At 35.9% G+C, this 17,973-nt stretch overlaps 1 protein-coding gene across 1 annotated transcript in view; it reads left to right on the top strand.

Moving 5' to 3' along the window:
* ABCA12 (ATP binding cassette subfamily A member 12) overlaps positions 1-17,973 on the top strand; it is a 216,674-nt gene that overhangs the window by 121,003 nt on the left and 77,698 nt on the right. Inside the window, exons 12-19 of the mRNA XM_030802777.1 lie at positions 5,617-5,873; positions 5,965-6,077; positions 7,277-7,401; positions 10,007-10,180; positions 13,546-13,710; positions 14,027-14,237; positions 15,215-15,354; positions 17,841-17,960. Of these exons, the coding sequence (XP_030658637.1) occupies positions 5,617-5,873; positions 5,965-6,077; positions 7,277-7,401; positions 10,007-10,180; positions 13,546-13,710; positions 14,027-14,237; positions 15,215-15,354; positions 17,841-17,960 (1,305 nt within the window). The remainder of the gene's footprint in view (positions 1-5,616; positions 5,874-5,964; positions 6,078-7,276; positions 7,402-10,006; positions 10,181-13,545; positions 13,711-14,026; positions 14,238-15,214; positions 15,355-17,840; positions 17,961-17,973) is intronic.

Here is a 17,973-nt window from a genome sequence, read left to right as displayed (position 1 = left end):
GATACATTTTTATTTTAAGTTTTAAATCTCTTTGTAAATAATGATCCTATTTAAACTCTAGATTTATAATGGCCCTACTTATGACTCTAGAAAAATGGTGACAAAAGAGTTTATGGCTGTATGCCGTAGCTCATGCCTGTAATTCCAGCTACTCAGGAGGCCGAGGTGGGAAGAATCACTTAAGACCAGGAGTTTGAGGCTGCAGTCAGCTGTTGTCACACTGCGCTCCAGCCTAAGTGACAGTGTGAGACCCTGTCTTTAAAAAATAAAAATAAAAAAAAAGTTTTTAAAGAGTTTGACGTTACGTAATAGTATTTTGTTTTTAATCAGTGGAGATCTCTGCATGAAATGACCCAAAAGAGCTAACTACAGTATGCACATTTATAAGGGAATGGCTAACAATAGTTATCGTATTAAACTTCATAATTTGAAAGAGATTTGAAAAAGGATTCGTAATAATGCTTTCTAATTTGAGATGTCCTAAGTTTTAAAATTTGTAAAAGTAGATTTTGAAAGCTGATGTTTTAGATTTCACAGCATACAAAAATCTCAAAATGTGGTTCACCCTATTTTTATTGCTGTCATCAGAAGCTAAAATGAATAACTCATATTAAAATTTATGATACTAGATAATGTGGGAAAAGGCAACCAAAAAATATATAACTCTATGTGGGAATAACTTTATGCTTGTCTATTATTCTTTATCTCATACATATAGTATACAGGTTATCATGAAATTTAGTTTATTTTTTAAATAACCCTATTAAAATTTGAAAGCTGTTTTCCTGGAAAGAATAGCTATTTAATTGGATTTACATAGGAATAAAGTGAAATTAAGAACTGGTTTATTCAGGGCAAGCAAGATGACTTGTATAGTGAACACGGTATAATTAAGCAGGCATGCAAAACATTATGTCCATGTATATTACAAATAAATGTGCTAGTTACCATTACCTACATTTTAGCCCTAGTCTTCTACATGCATCAAAATTTCTAATATACTTAATTTAGCATTATCTTAATTTGTTTGTGCAAATGAGAAGGAAGCTGTGCATTCATCTGGAAAATTCCTACTCATCCCTCAAGGACAAGTTTAAACACCACTTCTTCCATATTAGAGTATCATCTTTCTGTTTTTCAGCCAGGATAATGACTTTTTCTTCTGTGCTCCTATAATATTTGTCCATTCCTTTTTTTTATCAATTATATGTGCTCCCATAATACTAATCTATTTATCTGTAAGACATACCCTTTAACCCCAAAGTGCTTATAGTCAATCCAGTGGAGATGGAAAAGCAGACCAACAATTGTAATACAGTGAGATAAGTGTGATAAGGTGGATAGAGGCTTCTGTGCATGGAGGCGGGATATCTAACATGGATTGTAAGGGATAGAGGTGGACAGAAGAAATTCCGTAGAGAAAATAATGCTTTCTCTGAGTTTTGAAGGCTGTGTAGAATTAGGTTAGTTGTGCATTCTAGACATAGAGTCCTGAGTTTAAGAAGATAGAGGCGTGAACTTGAAAGACAGGTATGGGGTATCTGCAGTCATGTGTTCAGCTGCAACAGAAGATGCCCATGTGATAGGCAGAAAAGAGGGCTGCAGGGTGAGGCTGAGCCTAGATCCTGACTTCCTTGGCAAGGAGTTTGAATTTGATCATGAAAGTTGTAAATTTGAAGGTGAAATTTGCATTTTAGAAAGAGACATCTCTAATGAGATGACATCTCCAATGACAGAGATTTCTGTCCTTTGGAATCATTACTTGGCATTACAATTTGTTGCATATGTCAGGTCTGTTTTCCTCACTAGAGTTTAAGCTGATGAAATTATGATTTCATCACCCCTAAAGCCCCACATAGTAGGAGCTTAAGGCTTGATTCATGAATGTATGAAAAAGCGAGCGTGTTAAAGTAGAGTACTGACAATATAATCATGCTCCCTGGGCAATTACTTATTGTAGTTCTTGACTTAGAAAGTCACCAGGAAGCATATAATATACACTAAGGAAATGGAAACACCACAGTCTCAACCATTTATACTAATGGGATGGGACTGGGGCTAAAAGTAATTTAAAACATCATCCCCAATTTGAATATAATGCTCTCCTTGAGGGTTACATTATGGAAAAATTTCTAGAAGCCACAGAAGTGGAAATAAACTACATTCTTTTCCTCTGAGTAGAAAATCTGTCATCATTTATAACAAGCATGGCTGTTATTTGAAATTGACGGGACCCATTCAGTCCTAGACCACAAGCTCCATGAGGAATATTGCCAGGCCTGTTCCTTTACCATTGCATCCCCAGCACCTGGCATAGGGTATGACACATGGGAAACACTCAGTACCTATCACTGAAAGGATGAAGACAAACTCTTAGAGTTTCACAATTACTGATGCTCTTACTCCCCTGCTTTGTTCACCCTGATAATCAGTATCATGCTTGTGACCATCAGTTAGGGCACACCCAATCTAATGCTTTATTTGTGATATTCCTAAGATGGTGGTGAACCCTGTCGTTCATTGGTGACTTTTCCCAGCTTTTTCTCCTTCCCAGAACATTCTGCTCTTCTTGAACTTTTGTGTTTTCTCCTCCCTTCATTGTTTTATCTTTTTTCTTTCCAGTTGCTTTGATGGGAAGAATAACTTCCTGATTAGGGAGCTATGCATAAAGTGGTTGTTCCTGTATTGGGCAGAAATACAAATAACACAATATTTTTATTGTAAAACCTGTAACATTTTAAATAGACTCATTTTTCCCTCTATTTACCCACCAAGAGCTCAGGAATATTGCTGCTTTATCATTTTATGCCCATTGCTATTGTGAGGTCAGTACCATCATGTCACTTACAATTCTGATTCAGATACATTTGAAAAGCATCAGGCAGTGGAGAATTCAGTCACAGCTGGAAAAGGCATTAGTCATCCGTTGTTCTATTTTAAGCCTGAACTTTTACTCGTGATGAAAGAGAGAAGGGCTGTACATGAAGCTTTGGCAAATCTGCAATCTGAAGTTGACACATACTTTTGAAGAAAGAATTCTAATTCACTGAATTTATGTTGATTATTAATGATCTGTGAAGCTTCTAGAACTTTAATGCCTGTATTGTTCTCAGAATAAAGTAGTAAGTAATGACAAAGATGAAGTGACCGTAATGTTGCTTCCTGGTGGATATGCTTCTCAATGCATTCCACATTATGGGCCCTGAATTATATTTTTATTTCAGAGAACCAAGCCTATTAGCCACAGTGTGGCTAGATTTCCAATTTCCTCTTCTATAACTTTTATCTCACTAAGCCAAGACTATACTATATGGACTTTTGCTGGTTTCCCACATATGTACACCAAACTTATAATTAAAAAACATATTTCAGTCTCTACTGGTTAAAAGTCATTCAAATGTACAACACCCTCAAAGCTCAATTAAAACAAATATATTAGTCCAACAGAATTTATCTTTTTATTTAATAAATTAGCCAAAAAAACTCACTGGAGAATGTAATATAGAGGCTTCACTCCATTTATTACAGGTTTAATCATATCTAGTAGCTGGAAAATCAAAAGAAAGACTAGAGTGGCAAATGCAGTTATAGGTGGTACAGTGATTGGGTCTATTCCAGAATGGAAAATTTCTCATAGCAATAACACTAGTAAGTAGAATTTTTGTACATATAAACCTATTTTTGAATAGTTCAAACCCAGAGGTCAATTATAATATTAAGTACAATGGAAATTAGACCAGTGATATTTACTATCTAAGATGACCAACATTTAATTGCTATAACCTACGTGTAGTTATAAATCTCTCATTAAAGACACATCATTGTGCCTTTCTTATTTGATAATATAGAAATAAATATTCCCAAACATTTGCCGGTACCATAAAATACTTCATTTCAGTCAAACTGTAACTTCTGATTGGAAACTGAACTGCAATGAATGACACATATATTTGTTTCTTAGGATGTTGTCCCAATTTATTTCCCTTCTTAAAAGAAACAGCTCTAGGGTAGCATCCAAGCACAATAGAATTTTCTCTCCCATGGGCACATATTATTTTTTCCCCAGGATGTAGGGCATGGAATATATCCTCAGAACACATAGAACACAGTGAACTGATAGAGGAATATCATTGACAGGATAGGAAGTTATTTGATTTTCATTTTCCTCTTTTGCCTCCGGGTGTGGGATTTTTAAACCTTTTTAAGCACTTTTTAAAGCACTTTGAAAGACAAAAGCACCCAGTATCCTGTAATACCTAAGAGAGAAAAGAACGTCAATAACGGCGCAGACACTTCCAAAAAATCAGGCATCTTCTCGTCCATAGTTTAAATACAGTCTTATTAGAATGAATGTGATCTTCATGCTGCATTTCAAGAAAGGCTTTTAAAATTTTTTGTTAACCTTTAAAAAGTGTTGACTGGCCACAGTGGCTCACATCTGTAATGCCAGCACTCAGGGAGGCTGAGGCCGGCAGATGGCTTCAGCCTGAGCGTGAGACCAGCCAGGGCAACATGGTGAAACCCTGTTTCTACAAAAAATACTAAACATTAACCAGGAGTGCAGGTATATGCCTGTAGTCCTAGCTACTTACTCAAGAGGCTAAGGTGGGAGGATCACCTGAGCCTGGAGGTCGAGGTTGCAGTGAGCTGTGATGGTGCCAATGTACTCCAGCCTGGGTGACAGAGTGAGACCCTGTCTCAAAAAATAAAAATAAAAATAAGAATTGTGGTAAAATAAACATAACATTTACTATCTTAACCATTTTTTAACTATATAGTGCAGTTGTGTTAAGTACATTCACATTGTTGTGCAACTAATCTCCAGAACTCATTTCATCTTGTAAAACTGAAACTCCATATTCATTAAACAACTCCTCATCCTCTACTTTCCCAGCCCCTAACAACCCCCGTTTTGCTTCCGTTGCTATGAATTTGACTACTCTAGGTACCTTGTCATATAAGTGGAATCATAGAGTATTAGACCATTCACCTTTCCTTTATTGAGACTGGCTTATTTCACTTAGCATAGTATCCTCAAGGTTCATTCATGTTGCAGCCTGTGTCAGAATTTCTTTCCTTTTTAAGGTTTAATAATATACCACTCTGTGTGTGTGTGTACATTCCCACCAACAGTGCACAAGGGTTATAATTTCTCCACATCTTCTCCAACACTTGTTATTTTCTGTTTTTTTTTTTTTTAAATAGTAGTCATCTTAATGGGTGTGAGAAAGAAATACTTTTTAAAAGTTCTAAAACAAACCTGCTTTTTATCTGCCCTTACATATGATTTAAACTATACATCAAAATATAAAATTAGCCGAAGTATTTGTGAGTTAAGCTGGATAAAACTAAACTACATTTTTTAAACCTGTGACTCCACAGAGAAAGACAGGTCTAATAGGCCCAAAAGTTTTATCACGTTCTTAAGAGAACAATAAACTCAAATGACAGAGAGTAAGTACTTCATAATAAAACTAACGCCAAATGCCAACTAACCAAACACACAGGCAGAATGTTTTTCTTAAAGGAAATCGATTGTGATTGCTTATTATCAACTACTATATACATAGAAAAATGTAACTAATCTATTTCCCACTCTTTTCCCTTTTTGGAAAGCTGTCTCAACTTCGAAACTTGACCGAACTTCTTTGTGAATCTGAAACTTTCAGTTTGATAGAGAAGTCATGCCAGCTCTCTGATATGAGCTTTGGGAGCCTGTGTGAAGACAGTGAGTTTGATCTGCAACTCCTGGAAGCAGCAGAGCTGGGCACCGAAATAGCAGGCAGCTTACTGTACCATGACAATGTCATATCTAAAAAAGTGAGAGATTTGCTGACTGGGGATCCAAGCAAAATTAATTTAAATATGGATCAGTAAGTTTTTCCATTGTCTTCTTCCTTGGTGAAATCTCTTTCAAAATATTGATATACTTAGTTGAATTTCTTCTTTTCTGTTTTGTTCCAGGTTTCTAGAACAGGCACTGCAAATGAATTACTTGGAAAATATCACTCAGTTAATACCGATCATAGAAGCCATGCTGCATGTCAATAACAGTGCAGATGCTTCTGAAAAGCCAGGTGTTTCCCCATCCACATTTTAAACCTTGTCTTATTAGAATGCATGTGATTCTCACGCTGCAGTTTAAGAAAGCCTTTTTTGAAGTTCCCAACCAAACTCACTTTGCTATCTGCCCTTACACATGAGAAACCTGAAGCATTCAAATATGGTTACTTGTCTAAAGTAAACACACAGAAAGCTAGCAGAGAATGAAACAGGGAAATTTGATTTCACAGCAAAAAGATCTTCAGAAGTTTAGTTAGACCATTCACCTTTTGTTTCTCTGATATATTAAAGTGCATCCGATAGTCAGCTGCAACAATGAAATTTACTTGCTTCTGTGAAAATAATCTGATGGAAGAAAACCAAAAGGATGCACTGCTGTCTACAGAAATCTCAATTCAGAAATTTCTATTAGTATTCCAAGCATGAGGTATCATGCAATATGTTTCTTCTTTGCATAATTCCTCAATACTGAAAGGAAAGGCATTCAGAATTTTGGACAATGGGCAGCCACAAAATTGGAATGGCACTAGATTCAAAAATAAAAAAAGATGTATTTGCACGAAGGATACTTAAAAGAAATGGAAAGACATTTGCAGGATGATTATTACAATCTGCTAAAATCAAAATATTGTTTATTGTGCCATAAATGACCCAGAAATAAAAGAATTATAATCACTGTCCTAAAAGAGTTTGAAGTTAAACACATTCTATTTAAAAGTGAGATAATGATTGTAAAAACCCTTTATAATTGTAGTGTGACTGTGACTGTAGTTAAAGAAAAATGCTCTGTGGCATTATGTGTGGATTTATCAAACTTTGTCCTAAATTGACAAGATTACATGATCCCAGATTAAAAAACATATTGAATCTGTGTGATATTTTAAATCAAATGGAGAGATATTTAGTGCATTATGTGATCAAAATCTTTGAGGAAAGCATATTTTCCTTAAATAAACCTTGACTTGTAGATACCTAAGGAAAATTTATAACCCAGAGCAATCTGTTACCTCGGGTTTATGATATCATAATAAGAACAAATCTAAATCAGATAGAAATAGATCCTAAAGATGCAAAGTTTGCCAAAACTGGGAGACATCTGCCCCTGAGAAGGCATGTATGTTTTAGTCTAGAAGGTTTCTCTACGTTAGTCATACTAAAAAGAGTGACCTGACAAACCAACATGTGTTTTCTTTTTACATTTTTCTTCTTGCAGGTCAGTTACTAGAAATGTTTAAAAATGTTGAAGAGCTGAAAGGAGATTTAAGGAGAACAACAGGAATGTCCAACAGGACTATTGACAAGTTGCTGGCCATTCCCATCCCTGATAACAGAGCTGAGGTGGGGTGTCATGTGTTTGTACTTACATGCAGTTCTTAGAAATTTAAATAGCATTTAGCCTTTGTTGAGTGCTTACCAGTTAAACACTGAGAAGTTGCATGCTAATCTGGTGAATTTTCTATGCAAGCGATAAACCTGGAGGCCTAATTAAAGATAGAAGAAAAATTTTGAAGCAAGAATTTTATTACTATGTGCCCCTTTTTTCTTTATTTTGCCTTCTCCTTTCCCATGCCCCATTTGTTCTTTCCTTTTCCTTACCCCCAGATGGCTTCCTCAATCAGTGAGCTTGCAGTGAGCTGAGATTGCGCCACTGCACTCCAGCCTGGGTGACAGAGTGAGACTCCGTCTCAAAAAAAAAAAAAAAAAAAGAATTATATTCACTGTCACAATTACATTGTCTGAGGTGAATTTGTACCTACTCAAATGCTATCAAAGTCAAACTTCAGTAACCTAATTGGGGGAAAATATATGGACACTACTTACTATTGCTTGCAACTAAAATTAAAATGGATGTTCATTTTTTACTTTTTAAAAGTCCCACAGCAAGACATAGCATATACAATAGATGTGGCCAAGGGAACTAAGGGTAAGTTTGTGGTTGTAGTAAACATTTTTTGATGTGAAAATGAATAATGTCATTTCTTCATATGCTGGTAATAGGGTTTTCCACTCAAAATGTCTTATCTTTTATTCTTTTTCAAGTCCATTGTCTGGAAGTGTCATGGACATTTTCCAAAAGAGCTGCAGAGCTTAAGGCCTCATCCATTTAAACCTTACTTGTGACAGAGTGTGTCATTTCTAAGCATAGCCCAGTTATTTTCCAATACTGGATAGTTTCTAAAAAGCCTTTAAGTTTCCCCTTGAAAAATATTGCAGCTATCTCTTGTCATTTTAATTGGTTCCCGCATACAAAAATTAAAACAGCTTTGCCTTTACTGTACTAGTAAATAATATTCATTGATCTTTTCTCTTTAATCTCACCTTTTGATTATTTGATCCTAAGATATAATTTCAGCAATCAAGTTTTTGGCTTCTCTAGAGCAGGTTCATTTTAGTAAATAAAACATGTAAATGGAGAGTCTACATTCTTATTACTTTCAAGAGGAAAGAGTGAAAAGTTCCTATGGCCTTGAATGTTATAGGCTTTTCTCTTTATTTCAACTCTGGCAATAAAGATGACATCTTATTTTGCGTAATTATACCTCACTATCTACAGGAGCATTACTGTTCAAGATGGGTGATTCACATGATTGTAGGATCTGAAGCTCTTTTTCTTTGCTTTACATCTCTGGACTCACAGAGTATATTGCCTAAGATTATAACTTTGAATGATTACAAAAATTAAATGCAATTTGAATTTATTAAGAGTGAGATTTTAAAGGGAGCAAAGTCTTTTTTTTTTTTTTTGAGATGCAGTCTTGCTCTGTTGCCCAGGCTGGAGTGCAGTGGTACAATCTCGGCTCACCACAAGCTCCGCCTCCCGGGTTCACACCATTCTCCTGCCTCAGCCTCCCGAATAGCTGGGACTACAGGCGCCCGCCACCACACCCGGCTAATTTTTTGTATTTTTAGTGGAGATGGGATTTCACTGTGTTAGCCAGGATGGTCTTGATTTCCTGACCTCGTGATCCTCCTGCCTTGGCCTCCCAAAGTGCTGGGATTACAGGCGTGAGCCACCGCGCCCAGGCAGGGAGCAAAGTCTTAAACTAACGTTTTCCCCAAACTTACTCCAAACTGCTTGTCTGTCTTGGTATCATCATTCACCCAGCTGTTCAGGCAAGAAATCCAGGGGTCATCCTGAATGTCTCCTTGTTTCTTTTTTCCCCATCTTTTTTTTTTTGAGACGGAGTCTCGCTCTGTTGCCCAGGCTGGAGTGCAGTGGCACAATCTTGGCTCACTGCAAGCTCCGCCTCCCGGGTTCACGCCATTCTCCTGCCTCAGCCTCTTCGAGTAGCTGGGACTACAGGCGCCCGCCACCACGCTTGGCTAATTTTTTTGTATTTTTAGTAGAGATGGGGTTTCACCATGGTCTCGATCTCCTGACCTCGTGATCTGCCCGCCTCGTCCTCCCAAAGTGCTGGGATTACAAGCATGAGCCACTGCGCCTGGCCTCTTTTTTCTTCTATTTTTGAGACAGAGTCTCACCCTGTCTCCCAGGCTGGAGTGCAATGGCGCAATCTTAGCTCACTGCAACCTCCACCTCCAGGGTTCAAGGGATTCTCCTGCCTCCGCCTCCCGAGTAGCTGGTATTACAGGCGCCCGCCACCACGCCTGGCTAATTTATTGTATCTTTAGTAGAGATGGGGGTTTCACCATGTTGGCCAGGCTGGTCTCGAACTCCTGACCTCATGATCCACCTGCCTCAGCTTCCCAAAGTGTTGGGATTACAGGCGTGAGCTACCATGCCCGGCCTCCCATCTTATTTCTTAAGTGAACTATTAATTCTCTATTGTTTTATTAATAGTAATTAGTGCTTTAAAGTTGTTTGATTCTTGAGGACTTTTTGTTTTAGTTTAAAATTTAGAGTATACAGAAAACCTCACAAAATGAACAGTTGACTCTCGAATGATTCACAGCTGAAATATTTTTCTTCCTCCATTTGCAGATTATTTCTCAGGTGTTCTGGCTGCATTCCTGTGATACTAATATCACCACTCCCAAACTAGAAGATGCAATGAAGGAATTCTGCAACCTGTCTCTTTCAGAGAGATCCCGGCAGTCTTACCTCATCGGACTCACTCTTCTCCACTACTTAAACATTTACAACTTCACATACAAGGCAAGTTGCTGTCGGTTAAATATGTTTATATTCATGGTTTATATAAAACTGTTTAATTATACATTTATGTTCTCTGATACTATGAGGGATGAGATCCATTTATTCAGCTTTTGGAATTATTGCATTATGTTGAAGCTGAATGCAACCTTAGAGATCATTTATTGCAATTTTGCACGTTTTATAGATGTGGAAACTGATATTATTCCTTACTAATTCTCGGTTTGTGTATCAGAGACCAATAATTAAATTTAATACATACTGTTACTGTGAAATACAAATGTTGTATTTCAAAAGTGTTAAATGCAAATGTTGCAATTATTATTTTTTTTTAACAGTGAACAGACATGAAGTTGGTAGGGTTAAAAAAGATTAGAAAAAAAGGGTTTTCTTAATTAAAAATAGGATTTTTTTGGCGTTCTTAAAAAAAAATTTCCTGTTTCCTTCATCAATTTAGATAGAGGCTACCATTACATACCCAGAAGGAAAAACAAATGGTTGTTATTAGAGCTTAGTGAAATCAGCATTGACTTCATCTTGCAATATGCAGATGCTCTATGAGTACTTATTTACTAAATAACCGAAAGAAAAATATAAACATAGGAAAATTAAACACCTATGTTCACCCAAATTTAACCTGGGTCAAAAATATTTACGTGTTCTTAAAAACACTGAAGAATTGTCCTTCTCTGTAGTAAACACAACCGAAAGGAAATAGCTGACATATTTTTGAGACATAGCCACAGGGATAAAAATGTTTTGGGCTAGTTATAAGTAATCCTGTTCTGAGTTACTGTCATCTCACACCTATATTTCTGCAGTGGTCTCCTAACCATATCCCTTGCTTCCACACCTACCCTCTACCCCTATCCCTAGCACCTTGCACGCAGCCTGAGTGATCCTTTTAAAACTTAAAGTCTCATTATATCACCCTTCTGCTCAAAACTTTCCAGTGGATCTCCATTTGATTCAAGTAAACCCCCAAATTTTACAAGGGCCTCATGATCTGCACAACGATTCCTCATCACTAAAATCTCATTTCTTAACTTGGCTACTTTCTGGACCCTGGCTCCAGAGTTGCTGTGTGGCACAACTCCAGAGACAACCCTTCACATGATTTGCAAGGCTATATTTTTTTTTTTGTCTTTGCTTAACATTGACCTTCTCAGTAAGGTCTACCCTGACCACCCTATTTAAAATGCAACTAATGCTACCTACGGCACTCTCAAATCCCCTTTTCCTATTCTGGTTTCTGTTTTGCTTCCAGCCAACTATATATTTTATTAAATTTTCATCTTTAAACTTTTTTTTTTTTTTTTTTTTTTTTTTTGAGACAGAGTCTCTCTCTGCCACCCAGACTGGAGTGCAGTTGTGCCATCTCGGCTCACTGCAGCCTCCGCCTCCTGGGTTCAGGAGATTCTTGTGCTTCAGCCTCCTGAGTAGCTGGGATTACAGCCGTGTGCTACCACACCCGGCTAATTTTTGTATTTTTAGTAGGGATGGGGTTGTATCATGTTGGCCAGGCTGGTCTTGAACTCCTGACCTCAAGTGATCCTCACACCTTGGCCTCCCAAAGTGCTGGGATTACAGGAGTGAGCCACCGTGCTTGGCCCATTTTTAAAATGTATTTGCCGTTTGCACCACTAGTATGTTAGTTACACAAGGGCCTCTTTGTTCACTGAAATATTTTAAATGCAAAGAACGGTGTGTGGCCCATACGGAAATGAAGCAAATACCCATTAACTCAACCAATGGTTATTTTACATAAACTATAACCTACAACACATATGACATGAAATTATTATTATTACTTCACCTAAAATTTTAACTCTAATTTTATAATGCCTCCACCGAGCAGATATCAAACTAAATATTTGCTGTTGCGTCTAGCCGTTAAACATGGGCATGCCAATTTATTTCACATTAATGTGGGAATGCCTAAAATTCTGGCAGAACTGCAATAGAAAATAGAAAAAAATGTTGGTTCTAATTTTTAAAATATGATTGGAATTAGGAGCTCCGCTATTGAGGTAACCATATCTTCATGACTGAGAGATGTACAGTGTGGGAGATACGAACACAAAGCTACCTCTCTAACTGAATCTTGCACTCATAATCTTGGTCTTTGACTTCCTTGGAAATATCACAAGTTTTCTCTCAGGGACCTCAAACAGCTTTGCCCCTCTGCCTATGCCCTTCCTCTTCTTGTTCTTCCAATGGTATGTTCTTTCTCATTCTTTGAGATTTTGCTTTGGAAAGGTCTCCTTTGATTTCCTAGCCTAACACTCCCTACCTTCTCATATGCCCCAGCCTTTGGTTCATTGGCTTGTTTGATATCTGTTCCTCTTAATAGATCAAAGTTCCGTGAGTATCGAGATGGTGCCAGCTTGAGCACCACTGCATAGCCATCGCCTCACCCAGTGCTTGGAACACAGCAGGCACTCATTTCATGTTCCTGAATAAATGAAATAAGAGGATAAAAAAATTACATTAAAATTTTAAAACATTTTCAGTGTTTCTTCTTGTGGCACATGAGCATTATGGGATTAAAATGACTTAGCCTGATAAATCATGTAAGCCTTTTGACAGTTTTATTTTAATTTTTAGGTGCATATTATATTATTTTTGAGCAATAATATACATGAAGAAATATGTAGTTGACATTTGCCTTTATGACTTAGAAAATCGTCTATTTTTGCAACTTTATTGAGGTATTATTTATATACCATAAAAATTACTCATTTTACGTGATTAACTCAATGGTTTTTTTTAGTAAATATACAGAATTGTGCAACTATTACCACAATCTAATTTTAGGACATTTCCATTACTTCCAAAAGAAACTTCATGTCTATTTGCAGTTACCTCTCATTTCAATCTCTAGCCCAAGCAACTTCTAATCTATTTTCTGTCTCTGTAGATTTGCCTTTTTAAAAAGATATTACATATAAATTGAATCAAGATATATGTGGTCTTTTTGCCTGGATTCATTCACTTAATATAATTTTTTTTGTTTCATACATATTATACATGTATCAGTATTTCATTTCCTTTTATTGCCAAATAGTATTCCATTTTAAGAATATATACTTTGTCCACTCACCTGGATTGTTTTCCCTTTTTGGCTATCGTGAATAATGCTGCTATAAACATTCACATGCAAATCTTTGTGTGGACATGTTTTCACTTCTCTTAGGTAAACGCCCAGGAATGGAATTGTCAGGTTGAGTGGTAAGTTTACATTTAACTATTTAATAAACTTCAAAAATGTTTTCCAAAGTGGCTGTACCTTTTTACAACTTTACCAACAATGCATGAGGATTCGATTTTTCCACATAAAGCATTTGTTTTTATTCTGTTTCTGTTAGGTGTTTTTCCCGAGGAAAGATCAAAAGCCGGTAGAAAAGATGATGGAGCTTTTCATAAGACTAAGAGAGATTCTCAGTCAGATGGCTTCCGGCACACATCCGCTGCTAGACAAAATGAGATCCCTGAAACAAATGCATCTGCCCAGAAGTGTTCCATTAACACAGGTAGAAAAGTCACCCAGTAATGTTCTTGTTGAAAAATGCTTTCTGTCATATTGAGTAGTTATAATACATTCAGCTTCAATCATAGTACATTGAAAAAAAAAACCACCTACAAGAAAACTCTTCTACCTAGCAACAATTTTTGCCACTTTAATTAGTGAAGTTTATTGTTCTTCATTTACATTTGGGATACACGTATAAAAGGAATTATGGAAACTGTAAGGATACTCTAAGTATTATCAGGTTCTCTTCCTCTGTTGTTTTCAGTAGCATCTGAAGCTCATATAGTGTCAATAAATTGTGGATTTCTGTCTCACAGGCAATGTACAGAAGCAACCGAATGAACACACCACAAGGATCATTTAGCACCATCTCCCAAGCATTATGTTCCCAAGGAATTACCACTGAATATTTAACTGCCATGCTGCCCTCTTCCCAGAGGCCAAAAGGCAACCACACCAAGGATTTTTTGACTTATAAATTAACTAAAGAGCAAATTGCTTCAAAATATGGAATTCCCATAAATACCAGTGAGTATACTTTAAAATAAGCATGACAATTGTTCTTAATGACAATAAGAATATTGTCTATTCTGTCTTAGTTTTTTATGATAAATGAAGTATTAATTTTCCCCAAGAATAAAAATAGAAAATAATTGTACAGCACTTACCACATGTCAAGAATGTTATATACATTAACTCACTTTAGTACAGGGAGATGAAGTACAAGGAGGGTAAGTAACCTGGCCTGTGTTGCTCAACTTGGAAGTGCCTGAGCTGTCATTTGAACCCAGGTACTCTGCTACAAAGACTACCCTCTTAACTACAATACTACACTTAGATTTTGTCAGTCATCACTGAGCCTTCTAGACAATATAAAAACTTGCCTTAAATCTGTTTGGGTTGATATTTTTTTCCTAACTTTCTAGAATTAGAATTTTTATCACACATGGTAGAGTTGCATGACTGCAGCAGAACCATAAACGTTTAGTGGCACATCAAAACCATTTACTTGATCTATAAACTTGGAGATGCAACATGTGATGAGTGAGCTCATTCAAATAATATATGGGTGTTTAGTATAGCAATTGGATTCATTTATTCATCTTTTTATTCATTCACCAAACATTTATTGAACAGCTCTTTTGTATCTGGTACTATCCCAGTGGTTGGTTTTAGTGTATTTTTTAAAAAAGTAAATGCTGGTGAAATGGATCTGTTAGCCATTCTGAAATGTGGCTAGATAGATAGAACATTTTCTATCTCCTCTTGGCAAAATGCCATCACTTATTCTGGGCTTGCTTATTGGGTTAAACTTTCTCACCTAAAAAAGATTTGTTACTGTGCTTTCTTACTTTGACACCAGATGCCTCACATCTGTTAATAATATAGGAAGTACTAGAGCATGTATTTTTGGGTGTGATAAGAATAATCTGCGTCAATTTGCCATGAGGAAATGGATTTGAAGTACATCTATTAAATGGTTTTATTTCACTTTTTTCTTCCAGCACCATTTTGCTTCTCCCTTTATAAAGACATCATTAACATGCCCGCTGGACCTGTGATTTGGGCTTTCTTGAAACCTATGTTGTTGGGAAGAATTTTGTATGCACCATATAACCCAGTCACAAAGGCAATAATGGAAAAGGTTTGACCATTATAACTCAGTTTCTATTTTGAGTATTAAGATGTTTTTTTAAAGTAGTCAACTTCCAAATTTACTTTAGCTGACTGATTTATTTCTATCTTACCTACTATTATTATTATCCTTGGCTTTCTGAAACTGTTAGTAAAATTCTCAACTTCTGCCCTGGATATGTGCAAGCAGTATAGATTGGGTGGGAGCCCTTTGAAGAGAAATGAACCATGTTAACATTTGAGAATGAGGTTAGTTGAAGCAAGACCTCAGATTTTTCCATTTATCTCAAAAAGCAGAAAAGTTCTCTACAACTGGTGTCTAACTTTCAAAGTATGTAAAAATTATTGTACTAGAAAAAGTAATATTGAGCATTATATAACTAGTTGGAACAAAAACAATCCCTGAAGTATAGATTCTTGGCTTCATATTTAGTTGTACAATTTAGTTGTACATTTAACGTCTCATTTATACAGAAGATAGATGTCGAATAAGACAACATTATTAACTATACTTACCATTTACTTCATTTAACCATAATAGTATTTTCCTCTCACTTTAAAGTTGGCTTTAATTATTTGAATTATAAACTTAGTACTTTTAAAATGACAGAGCTAAAGTAAAAGAAAAATCTCTGTTTCACCATTACTTGGCCATTCAACTATAATTATATGAACATAACATTATTTTTATATTCTACAGAATAATGGAGAGGGATCATTATTATCAAAGAACATTCAATTTGATCTCTGTCCATTTTTATAAAAATTGTGATTTAATACCTTATTTGCTTTACTCACTATATATTCCTATGTAGTTTTGCATAAATTAAGTTATATATGAACTTTGTTTTTCAGTTTGAATGAACAATTATTTGTTGATTTTTTTTTAACTTTTATTTTAAATTCAGGGGTACAAGTGCAGGTTTGTTACACAGGTAAACTTCTGTCATGGGGTTTTGCTGTACACATTATTTTATCACCCGGGTATTAAGCCTAGTACCCATTAGTTATTTTTCCTGATCCTTTTCCTCCTCCCACCCTCCACCCTTCTGTTCCCCTCTCTGTGTCCATGTGTTCTCATCATTTAACTCCCGCTTTTAAGTGAGAGCATGTGGTTTTTGGTTTTCTATTCCTGTGCTGGTTTGCTAAGGATAATGGCCCCCCGCTCCATCCCTGTTTCTGCAAAGGGCATGCTCTTATTCTTTTTTATGGCTGTGTGGTATTCCATGGTGTACATGTACCACATTTTCTCTATCCAATCTATCATTGTTAGGGATGTAGGTTGATTCAGTGTCTTTGCTGTTGTGAATAGTGTTGTGATGAACATATGCATGCATGTATCTCTAAAATAGAATGGCCTATATTCCCTTGGATATATACTCAGTAATGGGATTGCTGAGTCGAATGCTATTTCTGTCTTTAGGTCTTTGAGGAATTGCTACACTGTCTTCCACAATGGCTGAACTAATTTACACTACCACCAACAGTGTATAAGTGTTCCTTTTTCTCCACAACCTCAGCAGCATATGAGCTTATGTTTTAAGCGTGGTCTCTTTTTTTTTTCCCCCTTTTGTATTTGGTTCTCACCTCCCCTTTTCCTCTTCTCTTGATCCTATTCTTCCTTTCATATAAACTATGTTAGCATTCATATATGCATCTTCCTATAATTTATTCTAATACTCCAATCCTTTATAGATTATTATACCACATATGTTCATATGAGAGTTCTTTGAGGTCACTGCATTATTAAAATGATACTGCATTTTAATCCTTTTTTATATATAGTTTTTCTCATACAAGAATACATTGTGGAAATTTTTCCAACTCAATAGGTATAATTTAATTCATTCTTTTTAGAAATTGCAAATTTTTTTTATAACACCAAATTTACTCATCCAATCATCAGGTGTTGGGCATTAATTTTGTTTCCAATGTTTTGTGTGTGTGTTTTTCTTGCTAATGTAAACAATGTGGCAATAAATATTCTTGTGCATATGGTTTTATGTAGCAGTATTTTTATTTCAATAAGATGAATGTTCAGAATTGAGGGGTTGAAGGATATTGTATTTTATTTTAATAGCCATTGTCAAATTGCTTTCCAAAAACCTCTAACATCTATTCTCAGCAGCAATACATGAGAATATTCTTCTGCTATCCTTGAACTAGGATGTTTCTTTAGTAGTAAAATTAAGTGTATCGTTGGTAAAAATGAAAAACTGGTAAGAACTCCAGAAGTCATGCTTTCATTTTGGCTATAAACTCACTCTGGACATGAATCAAACCCTAAATTATCCAGAATTTTTATAAATGAACTTGACCCTATAAAAGCTGTCATTTGAAACTTTTGACCATGTGGGAAATTTCTGACAATTTTTTTGTACTAACTTCATGTTTTAGAACTGTCTTTTGAAGTTATGTAACAAAACAACCTTAAGATACCTTGTTAAAATATAGACAAAATACTAATGGATCACATTTCTTTTGTTTGTCATTAAGTCCAATGTAACTCTGAGACAGCTGGCAGAATTAAGAGAAAAATCTCAAGAGTGGATGGATAAGTCGCCACTTTTCATGAATTCCTTCCATCTGTTAAACCAGGCAATTCCAATGCTCCAGGTATGAGATGGTT

The sequence above is a fragment of the Nomascus leucogenys genome, chromosome 22a (assembly GCF_006542625.1).
Source record: "Nomascus leucogenys isolate Asia chromosome 22a, Asia_NLE_v1, whole genome shotgun sequence".
NCBI classification, from domain to species: Eukaryota; Metazoa; Chordata; class Mammalia; order Primates; family Hylobatidae; genus Nomascus; species Nomascus leucogenys.
Note: the sequence above shows the minus strand (reverse complement) of the source record. Positions and strands in the feature narration are given on the sequence as shown.